The following is a 21,955-nucleotide window of genomic DNA, read 5'->3' on the forward strand; positions in this document are numbered from 1 at the left end:
CAAGCTTGGTTATAAGGATTTTTATTCATTTTTATTTTAGATTTTTTTATTTCATATTTATCATATTTATTTTTATTTTATGATTTATTTTCTTTTTCTTTCTCTTCATTATCTGATTAATTAAAAAAAAAGAGGGAACAAAGCTGAAAGATTGAGATTAGGCTTGGTGATTGTGATGATTATTATCTAGATGCTAATCTTTAGCATTGGATGACTAATTGGAAGTGAACTGAAACTCTATCAGCATGATTTTATAAATCATTGTGATTCACGATTTTAAAGGGGAAAAAGAAGTACAATGATAAAAAAAAAGCATAAACTAACACACTGAAAAATCAGAAAGCAATTATTCTAGATTCGTCAATAGAATACAGTTAGCCCAAGCCACCTAGACCTGAATTTCTCCTTCACCATCGAGTGTTTACCACACCATTACCTTGTGGCTAGAAACAGTCCACTGATCTCTACCATCCCCCATTTAGGTCACCCATTACCATCAACCATGCATAACGAGAAAGAGAAATAGTCCCAAGTAATATTCAATTACGCAGCCACATTCAAGCAAGGAGAGACAAAAAATAGGGAAATAGTAATCCAAAGCCTAAACCCAAAAACCTTATCCGACGATCAATCAATCCCCAAGAGGCCAGTAGCCTAGAATCAACTCCGAAAGAGATAAAAAATCTTGGCAAACCAAACAGCGCAGAGGAAGCATCAAATAATCCAGCAACCAAACACAAAACCCAAAAAATCCATATCTAGACACCATCAAGCCATAAACCTGCAAACAATTCCATAGACATCCACAAATACTAGACTAAAACCCAATAGATCAAATCACCAATTGCTACTCAAGTCGATCCTGCCATTGTCCTTAATCTCCTTTGAAATGGCACCTTTTGTTAAATAAAAAAGGTCAGAAACAAAGGAAGACCATAAGCAAAGAACATCAAAATTGACAAAGGAAGTTGAATAAAAAAGTTGGTAGAAATCCTTGGAGTTTCGGTGTGAACGAAGAATCTACGTTGCTAAAGGAATAATTGGTGGTGATAGGCTGGTGACGAAAGACGACGAACAAGCTTGGCGACCAGTAGCCAGCAATGACAACAACGGTGACAAGTGACGATTGGCACAACTTTTGAAGATCTGAATGGTGAAGACGAAGAGTTGGATGAACGAAACAACATATTGAAAGTTAGAGAAGATCTGATGGTGGAAGAGGTTGGAACAAAAAAAAGAAAACCCGAAGCTTGAACTTCAGATCTGCGCCATTAGGAAGTGATTTTTAAAAAAAGAAGCCCATATTCGAAATGAAGAAGGTGAAAAATAGCAGTGGCAAAAATTTTAGCTTGACCGATCATCGGTCAATGACAAAGTACGACGACACCGGTGGTGGAGCATGACGCACCGATAATAGAATCTAGAAATCTCTAAAGTTTTTGACCTGGATTCTTCTGTCCCTAGAGAGAGAATGAGAGAAAGCTGAGTGTAGAGATAGAAAAAAGAAACGAAAAAATGGAGAGAAAAGCTTAAAAGTAGGCTTTTATAGGATTAATAAAATGGTGCCGTTTTGGTAAGAGAAATCGAGTTCCCTTTGACCTATTTAAGGATCCGCGCGTCAAACATTGCACGATCCAACCCAGTCGCTTAGCCCGATCTTTTTCTTCCAGTCCAGCACCGTGCCATTGAGCTCCAAGCCAAGCCGTTTTCTTGTGTGAAGCCGAGCCGTGGTGACTTTTCGGAGCCAAGCTGCGAATTGTTTTAGGTATTCTTTGTCTATTTTTGTCATTTTGCTCATTATTTATCTTTTTTTTTTAATGAGTAAAAAGGAATAAATGAATAAAAAAAATATTTCCAAAAGATATTTTAAGGAAAAGTTGAAAGTATCAATTTTTTTTAAAAATAAAATTTCTATTAAAAAATATTTTTGAGAAAAAGTTGAAAGTATCAATTTTCCTTGAAAATAAGTTTTCTAAAAAATATTTTCGATGAAAAGTTGAAAGTATCAATTTTTCTTGAAAATAATTTTTTTTAAAAAAATTTTTTTAGAAAAAGTTAGAAGTATCAATTTTTCTCGAAATTAAAGTTTCAAAAAAATATTTTGAGAAAAAATTGAAAGTATTAATTTTTCTTGTACAAAAGCAATGAGTTTTTAAAGAGAAAAGGATTTATATCTAAAGCTAAATCATTTTTTTCTTCATTTTATTTCTTTTCCTTTTTATTTTTTGAATTTTCTTTAATGTTAAATAATCCGACGATGGAGCCTCTGCAAGTGAAATAGTAGTTTCCTTGCATACTCTTGAGGTGAGGAAATTTTCTTAATTTTCTACTAAAAGTATTAGAGTCAATTAAGAATAATTTTCAATAATTAATTACTTGGTAAATTTTTTAAGGCTTATTGGATAACACAAAATTAAGCTGGTACAATCTTTCGATAGGCATTGTGAGGGTGCTACAACCTTCCTCACACGTAACCGTATTCTCGAACCCTGTTCTGGTTAGTAGACCTGAACCTATTTTTTTAGGGACCCTTAGGCTTAGGTGTTCCTTAAAAGGATAGATTCCTTGGTGGCCAATCACACCTAAATAAAAAAGATTGGTGACGACTCCTTCAAGTCAATGTTTAGTGATAGATCCTTGGATTTAGACGTTATGACAATGGTTTAAAAATGCATATAAAAAACTATTGAGGAAAGTTGAAAGGAGACAACATGAGTGACAAGGATAAGAAAAAAAAATGGTGATGGTAATGATGTTACTACTGTCACAAATAATTTTTTTATTTTATATGATGATGATGTTGTTAATCTTACATGTTATAAGACGAGTTGGGTGATTGATAGTAGTGCTACAATTCATACTATATCTTAAAAAAAAAGTAATGATGGCTCAACTAAAGCCATTGGCATAGGAGATGTATTCTTGAAGATCAATAATGGCACTACATTGATCTTGAAAATATTAAACATATTCCTGATATTCACATAAATTTGATTTCTGTGGGGGAGCTTAATGATGAAGGGTTTTGCAATACTTTTTATGATGGTAAGTGGAAGCTTAATAAAGGTTTTATGGTTGTAGCTAGTGTACAAAATGTTCTTAATTGTATTTGATGTAAGCAAAGGTATTTAATTCCATTATCAATGCAGTAAATAATAACGATACAATTGAGTTTTTGCACAAGTGACTTAGTCATATAAGCAAAAGGATTTGAAGGTTTTGGCCAAGAAAAATCTTTTTTTTGAAGTGAATAATGTATCTTTGAATACGTGTGCTTATTACTTGGTAGGAAAACTAACCAAAGTTGCATTTAAGGCATCCTCTCCATCAAGAAATCCAAGTATGCTTGATTTAGTATATTTTGATATTTGTGGTCCTATAAGAATAAAAACACTTAGTGGTTCCATCTATTTTGTGACTATTATAAATGATCATTCAAGGCAGATATAGGCTTATCCCTTGAAAACAAAAGACTAAGTGTTAGATGTGTTTAAACAATTTTACACTTTAGTTGAAAGACAAACGAGATTGAAATTGAAATGCATAAAGATTGATAATGAAAGTAAGCACACTGGACGTTTTTATGAGTATTGTAAATAGTAACGTATTAAACATCAAAGGTCACCTTCTAAAACTTTTCAATTGAATGGGTTGGTTGAGAGAATAAATATGACACTAATAAAAAGAGCAAGACTAGTTCACAGCCATGTTTCAAAGCTAAACTAATTGTCAATGGATTCAGTAAGAAAAAAGATGTCGATTTTGATGAAATTTTTTCTTTAGTTGTTAAAATGTCAACTATTAATGTGGTTTTATATTTAGTAGTTAGTCTTGATTTGAAGATTAAGTAGATGGATGTCAAAACTATTCTTTTCCTTGGTAACTTGGACAAAAAGATTTACATGGAGCAGTCAGAGGGTTTCTTAGTAAAAGGAAAAAAAGATTATGAATGCAAGCTGAACAAAAGTCTTTATGGATTAAATTAGACTCCAAAACAGCGGTACAAGAAGTTTGAGTCAATTATGGATGAGTAGGGCTACTAAAAAACCTTTTCAGACCATTATGTGTTTATTTAGAAATTTTCTATTGATGATTTTATTATATTATTACTTTATGTTTATGACATGTTTATTATTGGCAAAAATGCTTCTAGAATTGCCAGTTGAATAAGCAATTGAGTATATCATTTAAGATGAAGGACTTAGGGCTAGCACAGCAAATTCTTAGAATTCGAAATCATTAAGACAAAGTAGCTAAGAAGTTATAAGCACTATATTGAAAAGGTAATTGAAAGGTTCAATATGGATCAAGCTAAAATAGTTAGCTTTCCTCTTACTATACACTTTAAGCTAAGTATTAAACTGAGCTTTTCTATTGCTAAGGAGAAGGCATGAGAAGAGTTCCATATACATCAATAGTAGGAAATTTGACATACGTAATGGTATGTACTAGGTGAGATATAGCCTATGCAGTTTGTGTTGTTAGTCGTTTTCTATCAAATTCAAGCAAAGATCATTAGAATGCAATTAAGTGGATTATGATATATCTACGAGGTACTTCCAACCTAAGACTCACTTTTGGAAGTGGGAAACTAGTGCTAGTTGAATATAACGATTCAAATATGGAAGAAAATATGGATTCCTAAAAATTCATTTCGGGTTATTTGCTTACATTATTGAGTGGCGTTGTATCTTGGCAATCAAGACTACAAAAATGTGTTGCACGGTCTACAATAAAGGCAGAGTAGTTGCAGGTACTAAAGCATGTAAAAAGTTGTTATGGATGAAAAAGTTCATACATGAGCTCAATTTCAAGCAGCAATATTATGTGATATTTTGTGACAATCAAAGTGTAATTCACCTTGGTAAGAATATACTTTTCATTTAAAATCAAAACACATTGATGTGAGGTATTTTTGGTTAAGATACTCCTTATGACAATTTATTTGAACTTGACACCAATCATAATGGCTCTAATATGTTGACAAAAATACTACCAAAAAAGAAACTTATAGTTTGTTATTAGATAACCGGGATGTTGATTCTTTTCACAAACTCGAAAAAAAGGATATTTGTTGGGCTTGAGTTCTTTTCATCGTGGAGGAGCCCATAACTAAAACCCATACTTTAGGGATTTTTTAGTCATTTCCTACATGGTTAAAGGTTATTTAACACCCTTATATTCTTGTTTTATGCAACTGCGATGTGGCATAAAAAAGAGAGAATTAAAAAGTAATGACTAGGTGGCACGAGAGAGAAAAAAAAAAGAGAAAAGAAATTTATACATTTATGATCTTTGATTAAAGTCGATAAGTGGTTTAATTGAGTTGAAATTTTATTTATATATTCACGAATCATTATTCTTAAATCTAAACAGAGGAAATTAGATTTCAAATTTTCTACATATTGATTTGATTAGTCTTTAAATTTGATAAGACTTATTTAATTTTTTTTTGTAAGATTATTTGTTTGCTAAAATTATTTAATTTTGAAATATTGTAATTATATTCTTTTAATTCTAACCAAAGAGAAATTTGTATTGATAGCGAAGTCTAACTCCATTGAACTATGGTTTTGAATTTCTGGTCTATATGCCTTTTATATTGTTTACTAAACAAATTTCAAAATGCAAATAATTACGATGAATTTTGTCAAATATTTAGGGCAAATATCAGCATATGATGATGCTATACAGTGAGTAGGTCAAGGATATTTGTTGTACTAAAAAGTTAATATTAAACCTTCATTAGGTTCTTCTTTTAGCTTGCTATAAAGTTTGGTGTCTTTCATTGGTTTAATTAAACTAATATGACTTTTAGAACTCAATAATAATTTATCTATCTTCCGTTTAAAGTGGATACAACTTATAAACTTAATTCTATAATCTTTGCTTAATTCAACGCCGGCAGCCACTATAATGTCAGGAGACTTGGGTTTAGTTTTTTTTTTTTAATTGAGACTGTTGAAATTTAAATTTTATTTATTAAAAGTAAAAATTTAATATTTTATTGATGTATCCTGTGATTGTTACAACTTAAATTTAGTAATTAGGAATCATTATTAAGTTAGAATCTTTGGACAACTATATAATTTATGATCTTCAATGTTCTTCAAATTTGTCTCACTTTTCCAACTAGGTCGGTTGGCAAGATGCGCATATTTCAAACTTATGGGGACAAAACGAGGAATCATAGTCGTCGAATTCAGATTTTATATGAAATGGTTGAAATAATCCAATATATTCACCTTACATTGTTCACCATACCCATTTATTGAGGGTGGCCGACCCTGTGAGTACATACTTTATCCCTCATTTTTCTACTCCCAAGACATAAATCCAAGGAAAAAAAAAAAGTAACAAAATTTTGTAGTAAATTATTAGAAAAACAATTCTTCTATTTTCGGGGTTCAAAGTGCAGATCCATAGCTCATTTCTGTCCTCTTCAATCTTTCGCCTTTTCTTTTTGCCCGGGAGCCTTGTTTGGTCATCATTGACATGTACGTATAAGAATGTGGATGGTCTACCTAAAATTTTTCCAAGATACGTGCTTATGTTCACGCAACTGACAAATCGGCTTGTCCATTATGACAACTCTTTCTTTGCATTTAATAGTATTTAATTAATCTTGTGTTTAAGAGCATTTGATTCATCAATGGCATGCTTACCTCATTTGTCTGATATTGTAACCCAACTTGTTAAACTGAAAACCCAACCACCTTGCTCGATAAGGAACACGAATATAAATGGGGCATAAAATTGTAAAGAGTTAGAGAATTCCAATTCCTAAATTATGTTAAATTTGACTTTTTTTTTTTTTTGCATCGTTTTAATGCAAATATATAAAACCTGTCAACCACCAGATAGAGACCAACTTGCTTCACAGTCACAGAATACTGGCAGAAGTTTCAAACCTCTCTTATTTGACTGTTGAAAGAGCTGTGCCAATCAAACTGAAAGATAAAAATAATAAAAAGAGTCGAGGCCCTGATGGAAACCTCTACTTAACGAATGCCAACTCTATGGACGATGCCTTCTATTCCTTTCGATCCCATCCCTCACAATTTCTAATGAAGAATGGTATGGACACACTAGAACTGGTTAACTGCTAGGGTATACACAGCCTAGCATTGTTTTTAGATCAAATCAATAAGAAAGGCAAGATATGCAGCATCCAGTAGGAATGGACTTCATGATGTGTCTCATGACCCCTTGTAGCAAGGACTAAGATCTATGGCTAGCAATCTCAACTCTCAACTCTGAACAATTGAGCTAGAGTTTGATTACTTTTCGAAAAAATCCGATAAAATTAAAAAGATACAATAGATTATCGTGATATTTAGGTTCTCCATTAATGAGCAGCACAGTAGAAAATGGGCCACGGACAGAGATGTAAGTGGGCTAGCCTGCTCTGAATTGGGTTTTGTAAGGAGGATGTGGACAAGAACTGCATGTGCTCCTTGTATCAAAACCAATGGCGTCGGTTACCTTCCTCAAGAATTTGATACAACATTTCAGCATTTAAATTGCTCTACTACTTGTCGGATATTTTATTTTTTGGCTTGGGACCAGCATCGTGCCTAGTTTGGAAGTGCAGTGTCATTTTTCTTGACTTGTTATGAACCTGTGATGAGCTTGCCACAAAAAAAAAATCCTTTCGGAATTAGAGACGGTTAAAGTTTTCTATGAGATTTAATTCAAGAAAAAGAGATCATTAAATCTCAAAGTTAGAATTTCTAGTTGAATCTTCGTTCACTTCAACCACTCCAGTCATTCTCACGCGGTTGAAAATCAAGCATCCATGACCAAATAAATATGAAATGTTTTTGTTGAAAGTCGAAAGAAACTATTTTCAGAAGCCCCAATTAATATTCGTGCCCCGTGGGCTAGTGAAGTATTAGGCCGACAGGTAAATGGGCTTCAACATCTAGGCCCCATATAGGTTGGTTAAAGATGAACTTGAACCGTTTAACGTAGAACATTTGATCAACATTTTATGATAATGCTCTATTGCTGTTTATTTATTAAATTTAATAAATGATTACATATAATATTTGAAAATTTATTAATTAAAAATAACTAGATCACAAATATTACGTTCAATTCGTTTTACACTCGGAGATATAAATAAATAAAGCATTTATTGAATAATTTTTGAATAAATTTAATTTTTATTTATTTATTAAATTTAACAAATGATCACAAATTATATTTTAAAATTTATTAGTTAAATAAAAAAAATTATGAATATAATAAAATTCGTTCATATTTGATTTATTTACGCTCTTAGTGAGATTAATATTGCAATTAGGGTTTTAAAATTTCACAAATATGATTAGAATAAATGACATATGATAACATTTTAATTTTTATGAAATTTAAAATTTTATTATGAATGATTAAATAATAATAGATTTTTTTTGTCGAAATGAATAATAATAATAATAATTATTATTATTATTATTATTATTATTATTATTATTATTAGACACTTAAAATCATAGTATAGCATTTTCTGTTACATTCTTGAACATGTTGCTTAAGCACAAAATACCATTTCAACAGTTCATGATATTCTTATTAGGTACATTGAAATATAGATGATTAAGTTAACATATTTTCTATTTTATTTATTTGTCTTTTAATTCCTCCATCTTATGGAGAAGACATTTTAAAGCATTTGGGGTTATATTTATACCCATTTCTCATGGCTGAAAGAAATTTTTTATTTAGGGGTTCGCAGCATCTTAGATTTTTCAGGAATGAAGTTTTTTCCGTCAAATATTTCAACATAGACATATTTAAAAATGATTAATTTTTTAAATATTTAAATATTTTTTTTCTCACATAGTGACTAGATGATACAAATACAAATGATGCACTTTCTTGAAGACATAAAAATGGTTAAACATCGTAGATTGAAAATCTTGAAAATGAAAGATTGAAGGTTAAGGCAAGACTAAAAAATAAAAATTGAAGTGTCATGAGATGACAGATAGTCACCTTTTATTTTTAACAGTTTTTTTTTTTTTTTTTGGGTTTTCATATAAAAACAATATGCAATATTTTTTAAAATAAAAATGTGTTTGTAAAAAAAATTAAAATAATTATTATATATATTTAGAAATACCATCAACAAGTTCAAACAAAAACAAAACGATCAAGTCATTGCATGTAGGGCTGTTAATATGCCAGTTTGCAACTACCCTAGAGAAGGGAAACCCAGCCCACTTCATCCTCCCTTCAGTAAAAATGTATTAATATTTGGCGTCGCCCGGACTCGAACCGGAGACCTTCAGTGTGTTAGACTGACGTGATAACCAACTACACCACGACACCTTTGAGATTTTTTTATAAATAAAATTTAATTGGTGTGATTATGTCAATAACTCTTAGTTCCCAGGGGATAGACAGAGATTGGATTGGGGAGAGTAGGAGTAGACAGGCCGTGGAAGATGCAGATGATGGGAATGTGTTCAACTTCATTTTCTAATTCAACATTTCTCTTAACTTCTCTTCGCTATGGCAGCAGCAGCAGCAGCTACCACAGTCATAACCAAAAGAATAACACCACTTTCTTTCTCTCTTTCCCTTTCAACAGAACCCTTCCCTCTTCTTCCTTGCCTCCACTTTCCCAAGCAACTCATTTCACTTCTCTTTCTGTTTTTCCCACTATAAATTCTAATAGGTTGCAGGCTTCTGCTTTTAATAAAGGAAGAAAGGTAAGCACTACCGTCTTCGAAATGGACGGTTCTGATGACGACGACGATGAATTCTTTGATTTTGATGATGAATTTGACGGTGGTGATGACGACGAAGATGAGGGTATGCTTTCCCCGCTTGGGAAAATGAGCAAGTGGTTTGAGAACAAGCCATGTGGGTTCGGTGAAGGGAAAGTATACGATACTACTATTGAAGACAAGCTGCTTGAAGAAATAGAGCAAAGCAGGCAAGCACAAATTGTTAATGTCAATAATCTCAAAAGCAATCCTGCCAAGTCTGGTTCCAAGAAAAATGATCGACAAAACAAAAAAGGTTTTGCATTTCGAACTTTATTAGTAAATTTATTGAAATGGTTTTCTCTTTGCAGTCTGTTTTTTTTTTTTTTTTTTCAATGGCTTTTGTGATGGGCCTGTTGCTTTTTTTGCAATAGCTGAAGTTGTTCCAAGTGGAATTCGTGTGAGGGTGGGCAACCTTCCTAAGAAAAAGAATATTCACAGGGATTTGAAAGCTGCTTTCGATGGGGTTTCTGGAATAATTAATATATCTCCAGCTGTTTCTGGGAATAAGAAGACTAAAGACCATGTTTGCAAGGGTTTTGCCTTTGTTGATTTCAAGCTTGAGGTGGATGCAACTAGGTATGGTGTGATAAGAGATTGTACTCCAAACTTTAATCATTGTTAATTGAAAATTTTGTGTAAGAGAAACTGATGAAAATGGTGATAAGATAAAATACTAGTTGCAGGAGTATGGCATTGTATGAAAATGAAAGTCGTGCAATAAAATTAAGAAGTCGAAAGCTACTGGTAATATAGCAACGAGTATTTGTTTTAAATCGGGTTTTCTAGGAGATTCTTTAAGTTTTTATTTTATATGCAATAATGCATCTTGCTTTAATTGACCTCAGGTGGCATATTGTTCTTGTTTATAGAGATTTGATATTGTACTATTGATGATTCCTTAACTGAAATAATGTTCTGTTATGGCAGGTTTGTGCAAAATTTCTCTGGACAATATCTCACCTTTGGTAAGATTCAGAAGCAAGTAAAATGTGAGATGATGAGTTCGCATTCCCACAATCCTGCTCATGAACGACTGATTGACAATGATCACATGATGCATGAAATGGCAGTTTCTGGCTGGGTAGACAGTCCAAATGCTGATTTTGATATGAATAACAGTTCCTCAAATTTATCGTTGGAAAGTGTATCTGATAAAATTGATGATCAGGATGACGAGTTTGATGGAGTAGAACTTAGAGAAGGTAGAGACAATCTTAGTGTTATTAGTAAATCAGAGCCAAGTAATGGTGATGACATGGAACGAACATTTAAGCACGCAGAAGATTCAATTTCCTCAAATCGGCTAGAAAGAATTAGGGCTTTGGAGAAAAAGCTACTTGGTAGAGGAAAACAACAAAGAGTTCCGAAAGAGCCAAAGGATCAAAAGCTAGAAAGAATTAGATCTATTGAGAAGAAGGTACTTGCTAAAGGAAACCAGCAAAAGGTTCCAAAAGAACAAAAGGTTCAAAAGCTTGATATTCCAGGATCTGCAAAAAGGTACTTCTCTGCATTATCGCAAGACATTGGTGAATGACATTTTTCCTTTAATATGGTTTGAAATTCAAAGTTGTTTTTATCATTTTGTGCAGGTTAAAGATTAAGGAAAAAGCTCTGCTAACGGGAGTCTTCTCCAAATATCGGTTTAAAACTGCTTTGACTTCCAAGGAAGAGTCCTAATAATGTGTAGATTGTTTGATATGGCATGTTAACAGCAGCTCAGTTGACTCTGAAATTTGCCAGACTGGTAACAAATGGCCTATATTTTGGTTTTATTAAAAAACCTTATTTCAAGAGATTATTGTGGGAAGGCAGTGAATGCCTCTAGAGAACTCTTTACGGCATATTATTTTCTTTGCCATAAGATTACTGTTGGTTGTTATTTTGCATCTCTGTTCACCAGGCAAGCTATTCCATTTTATACAAGTATAGAAAGATTAGGTTGAATATTTGGTCCTGGTTTTATAGGAATTCCATATTGTTGATTTCCTTTTTAGGAGTCATTTGATTCGAGGAAATTTAATTTGTTTTCGAAATCTTGATTATGATTATTTGATTTTGTCGTTTGGTTTAAGATTATTTGATTTTTAAAGAAAATACCAAATTGTTAATAGTTTCCAAAATTTTTGAATTAAAAATCACTTTTCTTTGTAATATTTTATAATTTTGTGTGAAAAATTATTTAAATTTTATATTTGATGTGAATAAATTTTTTTTTTATATTATCTTTTTAAAAGCCACTTTGACTAGGGTTGATAACAGGTAATGTCGGGTGGGTTTTTGCTTGTCCTGAACTCGACTCACTTCATAATAAAAAAATTCGAACTCAACTTGACTCGATCTGATTTTTTTTATTTTTTATACTCGAATCCGAATTTGATCAAAAATTGTATAAATCGTATTTGATCCGATTTGAAATTAATAAAATATTATTTTTAAAAAATAAATATATATATAATTATACAAAAATAAAAATTAAAAAATAATTTTTAATATAATATCAAATAAGGTTGGATTTATTTAAAATTTAAATTTGATTTGAACTTGATTTTTTTTTTAATAATATTTGATTTAAAATTCGAATTTAAAAAAGAAAAATCGATTCTATTTGATCGTATCGGATCAAAACTTATCACTCGGATTGAATTGTCAATTTTAAATCAGACAATATAATTAAATATTTTAAAAATTAATTATGGTGTTTGTAGTGGACAAAATACAGTAATTGATATATATAAATATTTTTGTAATACTATATATGTTATTAGTGGCTATTACGACGTTTTTCTGAGTGGCATTTAATTACTGTCTATTACGGTGTTTATTATATAAAAACACCGTAATTGAGTCTGATCTGATAATATTTTGATGATATTTTGATGGTGATTCCAGTTGCCACACCAATACAGATAAGGGAGCTGATGAAGGCTGAAGGTTTGACCAATGGTGAAGTGAAAAGCCATCTTCAGGTAACTCTCTCTCCACTGAGACATGCAAGGGCAAGCAAGAAAGTGCATTTGTACTAAACCGGACACAGTACCAACGCCGCACACAATTTCTGATAAATAAGTCAATAAAGAGCTTGTAGTCCTAGGTGGCATCTGGGTCCCACTAGAGTATGCCACTGCCGCTGCAGCGGTCCACGGAGCCCAAGTCCACTGCCGTGTTTGAGTATTTAAATGAGAACAATTATGATGTTTTTTTAATTAAACGTTGTAATCAAGTTTAATAATTTTTTAAATGAAAGTAATTATTATGTTTTCTTTAATTAAACATCACGAATATAATTATTTTTTAAAAATAACATCAATTATTGTATTTTTTCTATAAATACAATAATTGATATAATTTAAATATTATAAAAATATAAAATTTTTTTGTTTATTCAATAATAAATGCATTATTTATTGTATTTATTTTTTAAAATAACAAAATGAAAGGTTTTTTAAAATTATTAAGAATATTATTCTCTTCGATCAAATACAAAAATTTAAAAATAAAATAATTTAAAAATTAAAATTTTCTTTGAATTTTATATTTTTTGAATATTATTTTTTTTATAAAATTTAAAATTTCTCAAATCAAACGTCTCATGGCGAAACTCGTCTTTAAAATTTGAAGTGTATATATCATATAATTTATGGTTAGGGACTAGCATTGCACCTTTCAGAGTACAGCCAACATCTAAGTAGTAGCATCTCCTCCCTTTTTCTTTGTTCTTTTTTCTTTAATAAGGAGATTATGGGATATGGGAGGATTGAGTTTGGGTAAGAAATGCAGCCTAACAAAAGATATATTGGCAGATACTCGGCCCCAAGTTTTTAGTTACAAGTTACAAGGCCGGTGCTAAACCCCAAGCCGAAGAAAGAATTTCAAGATTCATCCGTGATCAGTGCCACATAGGTTTTGTAAGCGGACATGAAAATAGATTTAGTAATTTAAAATATAATATGATAAAATATATAAAAATAAAAAAATTAAAATTTTAAGAAAATTTATATATGAATTTATAAAATAAAAAATATTTTTTATGTTTTTTTTTTTTTTTTACATTCACACGATTTTATATATAATTTTTGTGTAAAATATTATAAAAATATATAAATTATTAATATTTTATTAAAAAATAAATATAAGAATTTTGTTAATATTTTACACCTCAAAGGAACTGTATGAAATAAATAAATAAATAAATAAAACCAAATTTAAGAATGAGAAATAAGAAGAAAACGCAATGAATTAAGTCAAAGAAATAAGAAGAAAACCAAAATCATAAAACGGGGAAAAAAATATGGCAATGTTGATGAAAAGAATTGCTGCTAACTTGACCAAAGCCACAGCAAAACCTGCCCCTCCTTTTTCTTCCAAAATCCATTCTTTCACCCGTCGCTCACTTTCTGCAGAAGACGATCTGGTCTATTCCGACCCACCTGTGTCAACCACCGTAAACCCCCTTTTGCCCAACATCCTTCAACCACGTGTCGTCATCTATGATGGGGTCTGCCATCTTTGCCACCGAGGTTCTTTTTCTATTCTCTTTTGCTCTAAGAACTTTGATAAAAACATGAATGTTTTGAGTAATTGGGTTTTGTTACCGTTCAATCTCTTCTTACTTCTGCTAGTGTGTGTTTGTCATTTTAAAGGGGTGAAGTGGGTGATTAAAGCGGACAAATACAGGAAGATCAAGTTCTGCTGCGTCCAGTCAAAAGCTGCTGAACCATACTTGAGTGTTTGTGGTGTTGAACGAGAGGATGTTCTTCGGCGTTTTGTCTTCATTGAAGGCCTTGGTGTTTATCACCAAGGTTCCACTGGTTACTTCTCTGACCGCTCATTTTCTTCCAGAATAAACGGCTCTTTCTTTGGCTAAATGCTCTATGACGTTTGCCTGATTTTCGATTAAGAATCTCAACTCTAATTTGATTTAATGGATATAATATTTTTGAATTTGTTCAAATAAAATCTTCGACTGTGATTTACACGCGTAAATAAATAACGTAAATCATTGATTTGCAGCATAATAAACAGTAAACATAACCAAAAACTTTGCTTACTTTGAAATCAGCCTCTGCCTCCGACAATCTTGTCGTTAATGACCACCGCCGGTCTTCGTATTTCACCAACAACACAGCTTCTTCGTGATTGAAATCAGAATCTTTGGTTCATTCCCTCTTTTGCATTCTTCTCTCTAAATCCCCAAATCAAAACTCAATTACAACCCTGAGAATAAAAAGCTCAAGAATCATGGAATCTCATCGTCAAAATTCGGCACCGTTTGCTTTCACTGTGCTATCGATTGATCGGCATCTCCTCCCTTTTCTAACTCTGGCTTAAAACCCAAAAATTCCCAACAAGAATCAAACCCAAAAAAAAAACATGAATGCTCGAATCTTGCTGCTGTGGCTGTTTCTGTGTATTGAAACCTCTTTGTTTGATCAATTGCTCAATTGAGGCTAGTTGTCCATTGTTGATCTTGCTAATGAATTTGCTTTGTTGATTGCTCAACAAAAAAATTTTCCTTAACCCAAAAAACTTCTCCGAACAATTGCTTTACTGTTTATCTTTCCACCCCTTCAAAAAAACTTTGCCCAAATTTCTTGTTTTTCAATGACCTCTGATTGTGAATTGCTACCGTCCGGCCTCCCTTGCTTGATTGTTCAAGGCTAATTGTTGTGCTTAATTTTGTTCCTGCCTCTACATTGATTATCAATTGCTATTGTGCTTAATTTTTGTGTTTTTTTCTATTGGAGTTAATGGCTTTAATGGAAAATGTTGACAGAAAGTGGATTTAACGGCACGTGTAAGCCACAGCCGTAATTTAGTCTTTTTTTGAACAAATTCAAAAACGTTATGTTTTACATTAAACTAAATTAAAGTTGAGATCCTTAATTAAGCAACCACCCAAACGTTTAATTCCAAATTGAGCATTTAGCCTTTTTCTTTGTAGTCGTTTTATTTGGCATAAAAATTATGTTATGCACTATATTTATTGATTTCTTCTGTGTATTCTGGGGTGTGCTTGTCTTGGAAATTGATGTTAAATGCTTCTCGAAAGTTCTTTGTTTGTATTCCTCCTGTATAATATATGCCATTCAGAGAGATTGTTGTTTTAAACTCAGAATTCTTTTGCATTTACTTGAGTAAAATGTCTTTGCATGCTAGAAGAGACAAGTGAATGGTGATGTCAAAAATGGCAGTTGAAAATATGTTGAATTTAAAGTTTCTGGCAATTAGCTTTACTTATTGTAGATTGTATATTTTCTGCGCTTTTATCTGCATAAACTTGCATCTACCAGTTAGCAGAGCATTATATAGCAGAAAGATATTATTTTAGTTAAAAGGATGGACTTAAATTCCAGAAAGCCACTTCTGAGAACTGCGAAAGGTAGATTGATAACAAGGTGATATCTTATGAGGGAATTGTTGTTCCATGTAGAGGAACTCCAAATGGTTTTGGGCTACTAAAGATTTTCTGTTACTAATGTCTAATGCAATGCGTTTAAACTTTAAATATTGAAATTGAACAATATTTCCAAGGAAAAGCATCTAAATGTCTGCTGAAGTTTAATTTTTCTAGATTGTTACCAGATTGAGAGTTTTGTTAGCTGCTCTTTCTGTCTCTCCTTTCTTGTTTTGTAATCTCTATGAAGTTTAACATTTTGCTATAATTGGTTCTACAGCTGCACTGAGAGTACTGTCCTACTTGCCACTTCCCTACTCTGCTCTAAGTGGATTCTCGATAATTCCAACTCCATTGAGGGATGCTGTCTATGATTATGTTGCCAAGCGGCGTTATGACTGGTTTGGAAAGAGTGAAGACTGCCTAGTTTTGCAAGAGGACGAGATCTTGGAGCGTTTCATAGATAGAGAAGAAATGATGGCTCGTAATCAATGGAAGTTTTAACTCAGATTCCGTCCGATACAATTAAACAAGTTTATTTTTGGCAGATGTCCTTGGTTACAATATTTTCTCAGTTGGAGCTAAAGATAATATAGTAATCAATGTTACTAGTTAAATAAGATTCTTTCCAACTGATTGCAATAGATTACTAAGCTTTATTATCTCACCATATGGTCCAAACATTATATTGAATTTTGGCTAAAAAAACAATCTATATTGGACTTCACCATATTATTGAAGTTGGAAGTGTTCAGGAATCCGATCATTTAACTCAATAGGTGCTACATGATGGTTTTACTTGAAAATAAATAAGGTTTGAATCTCTTTTCCCCAACTAATAAAAGTTTTACTTGAAAATCAATAAGGTTTGAATCTGTTTTCCCCAACTAGTAAAAGTATATTTTTGAAGTGTTGATCACTCTTTCCGCTATAAAATTACAGGACTAATTCCTACGAGGAGAAATCCTATCCAAAACGAGAGTGATGATGGTATTCTTTTGTGAAAGGCGAAAGAAATGATCATTCTTCTCACTGCTGGGCTGCGTGTGTCTCCAATTTAAGCTTAAAAGTTCCTTCAACGTAGCCCATGAGTTTAAGCTTGAAAGCTCCTTAACGTAGCTGATGAGTTTTGGCTTTCCCTAAACCACAATAGCTGTGGGATTTGGTCATGGCTTTGTTTTATACATTTTGTATCCCTCGATCATCTTCCCATCCTGCCCATTTGACTCGCAATGTAACAACTTTTCGGTGACGCAGAACGGGTCAAATGTTAAAAAAAAAAAAAAATTTACCCAAATGATATGATTGACAATCTTAAAAAAGCGAATATGCTTAAAATCATTTCTCTATTTTCAAGTTTATAACATTTTATTTCTTTAAATTTTTTTGAAGTTGCCAAAGTTGTTAAGTCAATAGGTAATAAGATTGTTTCATAAAACAGTTGTTCAATAAATAAATCTTTCACGAAATAGGTTTTTTCCCAAACAGTTGTTTACAGAATAGATTTTTTCCAAAACAGTTGTTTACAAAATAGATCTTTCACATAATAGCCTTTTTATGGAATAATTGTTCACAGAACAATTCTTTCATGAAATAACTATTCACAAAATATCACCTTCACGAGTCAACTTTTTTTACAGATCAGATGTTTAAGAAATGATTATTTCATGTAATAACTTTTTCATGGAACAATTATTTATTAAATAATTATTCAAGAAATAATTATTTCACGAAATAACTATTTAAGAAATAATTTTTTCATAAAACAATATTTTTATAAAACAACTGTTTACGGATTAATTTATTCAAGAAATATCATCAACCTAACCAAAAACTTTCACAAAAAATTACTTTATTAGGAATTATTCTGCAAAAAAATTTAACTTCAAAAAAAAAGTAAAAATAATCTTAGAATATGATAAAATTTTTAGATTAATTTTACTATTAAAATGTTTTGAAGAATTTGATTTTGTGAATCAAATATGATGATAATCAAAAGATATCTTCTGAATCATTTTCTGAAGTATAAATATTTCTCTTTATCTTTTAGGATAAATACTAAATTTCTATGTTTATTATGCCCGTTACCAAAAGCTAATTAAACTCTATTAAATAATACATGAACACATTTTATAATGATCAATTCCACCATTATTAACCATTATTCATATTCAATACTTATGTTATGTAACTATATATAAAAGCTCCCACAACTTATTAAAGAGGCTTTTGTAGCTGAACAGATTTATCACAACTTCCTCTCAAATTCTCTCTGCAATTTCTTCTTTCCTAAAATCTTGTTCTCAACATTATTCGCTCTTGTACTTAGCTTTATTTCCCCATCTACCGTCTCCTGCCGCTGCACTATACTTCAGAAACTGCTCCGATCTTTTTCTTGACCGTCCTCTGACACATTCCATTCTACTTAATTGCTTAGTTTCCTCACTTCACCAAAGAACCCCTTTACAAAAAGCAAGAAGAGGGTGCATTTGACACTTCAAGAATTCATGGTGGCAGAAGGAACAGGTATGGCATATGATTGCTTGCACTGCATTTTATGTATGGAGCTGCTTGGGATATGCTAAAAAATAACACAGTCCAGGAACAATAATTGTTGTGAAAGATAAAGGGGATGAATTGTTTATTGTTCAAATTTGTGAAGCAGAGACAACGAGATGATTTTCAAAACCGTTTCTACTTGAAATCAACAGCTTCTTCTGATTAATCTAGTTTAGAAAAAGTGTCAATAGATCATATTATCATTGTGAAGTTCTGACACGATGCTTCCTCCAAAACTATCATAACAAAATTGGCTCAGAAGTCAATTTACACTTACCAAGTTTTCAAATAAAAAATGACTTCTCAGTTTCACGGGGAAGCAGAGTAAGAATAGCCGAACTACCTCTAACAACATACATTAAAAATGTTAAATTACATTCCAAATATAAGGAGGCTTTTTGCTTTTCTATCAATCGGAACTGTTCCATTCTTTCCAGTCCTTGTCTACATGATCCTGAGCCCATTTGACGGCAGCACGGGCAGCTTGCGGTCCTCCAGGCAGCCCCCGCTCATTTAAAGTATCAGCCATGTCGATAAAAGGTATAACCAAGAGCGTCCCAGGACCACCATATTCAGCGTGTAAGAAAGTACTAAATATCTGTTCAGAATAATCGGAAGTAACATAGTTGAGTGCTTGTATAATTAGATATATCTCAACAGTATAGAAAACGTACATCAGCAAAAACATGACTGAATCATCTGAAGCCCCAGAGCATGCTCAGGAAGAAAAGGCTTGTTATAGACAATATGGCAGCAGACCCAAAGATAAACAAAATGTTTATTGCATACCAATTAGAAATACCCGTTTAGTATATTGTGCTTTGCCATACAGGAAAAAAAAGGCTTGTCTTCCATTTTTTCTACCATCAGTCTCAGATGAAAGCAGCAAAGACTAACATGAGGCATGTTCGTTCATACTTCATTCCTCCATGAATAAACTATTCAATTTCTTTCAACTCTTCCGACTACATTCCAAGTTTTTTTCTTTAAGTATGTATCTATGTGAAAAATGACACAATTATCTCTATTTTGAGAATTCTTCTCAATGAAGGACAAACAGCACAGATGTTACTACTGCTCTGACCCTTGTACGGCCAACATCCAGGAGGTTCTCCTTTCATTGTCCATGGCATACCCAGAGTTTGCCATCCTAAGGTGATTGTAAGCAAGTTTAGAATTTAATAGAATAGTGACTACTAGACTCATTCAAATTATCAAGCTATCCGGCTGTTCTTCCATGCATACAAACATGAGGTGACCTGGGCATTATGCACATAAGATAGTTGTTTGATTTCTTGCGATCTAATATACACCAAATAGTTCAGGACACGCATATTGTAGGATCCATATGAAACAACGTGTTTTTTCGATGCATATCAGCCACTGCTAGGATTAACTGACTGTTTTTTTTTTTTTTGGTGGACAATTGATTACCTATGATTCAATGCATTATAGGTGATCCAAGCGTTACCATACCGGCTATGAGACGAATGAATATGGAAAGAAAGTCCAAACATTGTAATGATGCTCAGCTTATGTTGCACCATTTCTACTAAAACGTTAGGTTTTTCTGAAGCTTAAATGATGTTTTTGTTTTCCAAGAAAACCACAGAATTAGACCAATTAGAACTAATATAAACAGGCTATGGAAAACCAGACCTTTCGCATTCACTATCCTCTCATTTGAAGTTCAAACTTCTGACAAAATTGTTGTTTTAGTTTATTTAACAAGTGCTCTTCATTAAAATTATGACCTTTGAGTTTGTGAATGGGATATTGTGAAATAACATATATTCAGTCAACCAGCAATCTTCAATTCTCACCCAAACAATTGTACGGCGGACCAACCATCTAAATAAGCGAAAAGGCCAACAAATTTTCTAGCAAAACTGAAAGGCAGCTACCTCAGTGCAGATTCCTACAACTTCTTCAACCGAGTCCCCATAAATATCCTTCTTGGACAGTTTCTTCAGCAGATGCGTTCTAAACTTATCCGTTTCCTGACCCCCCCAAGAAAAAAGAGAATTTTCCGTCAACATAATTCATACAAAGATATTGGAGGCATAAATACGCAAGAGTAAGAAAAGGGTACTTACAGCATCAGCGAATTCGGGAATTGGATCAGGGAATTTGTACTCAGCAGCTTTGCAAATGAAGTTGGTGGATGAGAAAGAGAGCAAAAGAGGTGGTGGGTAAGTGGAAGAGTTCTTTAGTGTGATGACAGTGGAGTTTTTGAATGGAAAGGAAAGTGAATACCGAGTAAACGGAGAAGAATAAGAAGAAGAAGAAGAAAAGTTCGTAAGGAAGGAAAGGATGGGAGTGGAGGAAGAAGGAAATGAGGGAAGTGGGTCAAGCGTGGAAGCGAGAAGAGCCTTGCTCCATGAACCCATCTCTTTGTGCCTCCTTATCTTCTATTCTTCTTCTGTAGCGAATGGGGTTTGTCGTTCTCTCTAAAAACTCCTACCCTTTTAAATGGTTTAAATAATAGTGACTTGGCCTTTAATCAATTTGATACTTAGAATTAAAATTCGAATCTAAAACTTTCGTTTAGTCAAATTTTCTGATACTTCAATAAAAAAAAATATATAAAAAAATATAAATTTGTCAGTTTATATATATTATGTTTATTTTGTTTTAAATGTATATAAAATATAAAAATTATCATTTCATAATTTTTGTTTACAAATCAAATATAAAATACATTTTTTTTATCAACATAATACAAATTTTATTAAAATTGTTTTAATATAAAAATAATAAACTATATTACTTTAATTAATTAATTAATTTTTTTGTGTTATATTTAAAATTATTAAGTCATTAAATCACGAAAATAATTTTAAATTAAAATAAATTTTTTAGAATAATTTAAATACATTTAATAGCAGTGCCAATTTTGCATGATAGAAAGGTACTTAGAAACTATGAAAGCTTTTCATTTTCTGTAGATGTCATATGACTTTTCAAATTTAAGATTGCTTTATCTTAGAAATGAAATTTCTAATTTAACATTGTTGGTAAGGAAAAAAAAAAAAGACTCGGGAGTTATGTCTCGCTTTGATTTATGTCAAAACAATTAAGTATATCCAAGTTGTGTTTTGTGCTTTTGTTTTCTCATTTATGTTTTTTTGTTTTCCATGCTGAGAAACCGATTAAAGATTGTAAAGTTTGTAATTTGCAAAGCATTATGGGTTATTGGGTTCTCTGAGAAATTGACAACAAG

General features: G+C 32.0%; 3 protein-coding genes and 1 non-coding gene across 4 annotated transcripts; 2 read left to right on the plus strand and 2 right to left on the minus strand.

Annotated features, from left to right (window-relative positions):
- Positions 1 to 9,262: 9,262 nt before the first annotated feature.
- TRNAV-AAC (transfer RNA valine (anticodon AAC)) lies at positions 9,263 to 9,336 on the minus strand. Its single transcript has one exon. It is a non-coding gene; the product is annotated as a tRNA-Val (tRNA).
- A 74-nt stretch (positions 9,337 to 9,410) lies between these two features.
- On the plus strand, positions 9,411 to 11,812 carry LOC111282202 (uncharacterized). The gene is made up of 4 exons (XM_022870197.2): positions 9,411 to 10,032; positions 10,151 to 10,355; positions 10,707 to 11,276; positions 11,369 to 11,812. The coding sequence occupies exons 1-4, from the start codon at positions 9,453 to 9,455 to the stop codon at positions 11,454 to 11,456; spliced, it is 1,443 nt and encodes a 480-aa protein (XP_022725932.2). The 5' UTR covers positions 9,411 to 9,452; the 3' UTR covers positions 11,457 to 11,812.
- Positions 11,813 to 14,010: 2,198 nt separating this feature from the next.
- Positions 14,011 to 16,840, plus strand: LOC111282211 (Putative thiol-disulfide oxidoreductase DCC). Its single transcript, XM_022870221.2, has 3 exons — positions 14,011 to 14,296; positions 14,420 to 14,587; positions 16,454 to 16,840. The coding sequence occupies exons 1-3, from the start codon at positions 14,068 to 14,070 to the stop codon at positions 16,675 to 16,677; spliced, it is 621 nt and encodes a 206-aa protein (XP_022725956.1). The 5' UTR covers positions 14,011 to 14,067; the 3' UTR covers positions 16,678 to 16,840.
- Positions 16,841 to 18,903: 2,063 nt separating this feature from the next.
- On the minus strand, positions 18,904 to 21,209 carry LOC111283128 (protein PLASTID REDOX INSENSITIVE 2, chloroplastic-like). Its single transcript, XM_022871542.2, has 3 exons — positions 20,829 to 21,209; positions 20,637 to 20,732; positions 18,904 to 19,330 (listed from the first exon to the last, which is right to left on the minus strand). The coding sequence occupies exons 1-3, from the start codon at positions 21,120 to 21,122 to the stop codon at positions 19,142 to 19,144; spliced, it is 579 nt and encodes a 192-aa protein (XP_022727277.2). The 5' UTR covers positions 21,123 to 21,209; the 3' UTR covers positions 18,904 to 19,141.
- Between the last annotated feature and the right edge of the window lie 746 nt (positions 21,210 to 21,955).

This window comes from Durio zibethinus, chromosome 5 (assembly GCF_047325235.1).
Source record: "Durio zibethinus cultivar Kanyao isolate XHJ-2024 chromosome 5, ASM4732523v1, whole genome shotgun sequence".
NCBI lineage: Eukaryota > Viridiplantae > Streptophyta > Magnoliopsida > Malvales > Malvaceae > Durio > Durio zibethinus.

Excerpts from the sequence above, each read along its gene's own strand:
- LOC111282202 (XM_022870197.2), top strand. The coding sequence starts at position 9,453 with ATGCAGATGATGGGAATGTGTTCAACTTCATTTTCTAATTCAACATTT. Across the intron at positions 10,033-10,150 it reads TGATCGACAAAACAAAAAAG|CTGAAGTTGTTCCAAGTGGA; the intron begins GTTTTGCATTTC and ends TTTTTGCAATAG. Across the intron at positions 10,356-10,706 it reads CTTGAGGTGGATGCAACTAG|GTTTGTGCAAAATTTCTCTG; the intron begins GTATGGTGTGAT and ends CTGTTATGGCAG.
- LOC111282211 (XM_022870221.2), top strand. The coding sequence starts at position 14,068 with ATGGCAATGTTGATGAAAAGAATTGCTGCTAACTTGACCAAAGCCACA. Across the intron at positions 14,297-14,419 it reads CTGCCATCTTTGCCACCGAG|GGGTGAAGTGGGTGATTAAA; the intron begins GTTCTTTTTCTA and ends GTCATTTTAAAG. Across the intron at positions 14,588-16,453 it reads TTATCACCAAGGTTCCACTG|CTGCACTGAGAGTACTGTCC; the intron begins GTTACTTCTCTG and ends TTGGTTCTACAG.
- LOC111283128 (XM_022871542.2), bottom strand. The coding sequence starts at position 21,122 with ATGGGTTCATGGAGCAAGGCTCTTCTCGCTTCCACGCTTGACCCACTT. Across the intron at positions 20,733-20,828 it reads TTCCCGAATTCGCTGATGCT|GAAACGGATAAGTTTAGAAC; the intron begins GTAAGTACCCTT and ends TGGGGGGGTCAG. Across the intron at positions 19,331-20,636 it reads TTGTAGGAATCTGCACTGAG|ATATTTAGTACTTTCTTACA; the intron begins GTAGCTGCCTTT and ends TATTCTGAACAG.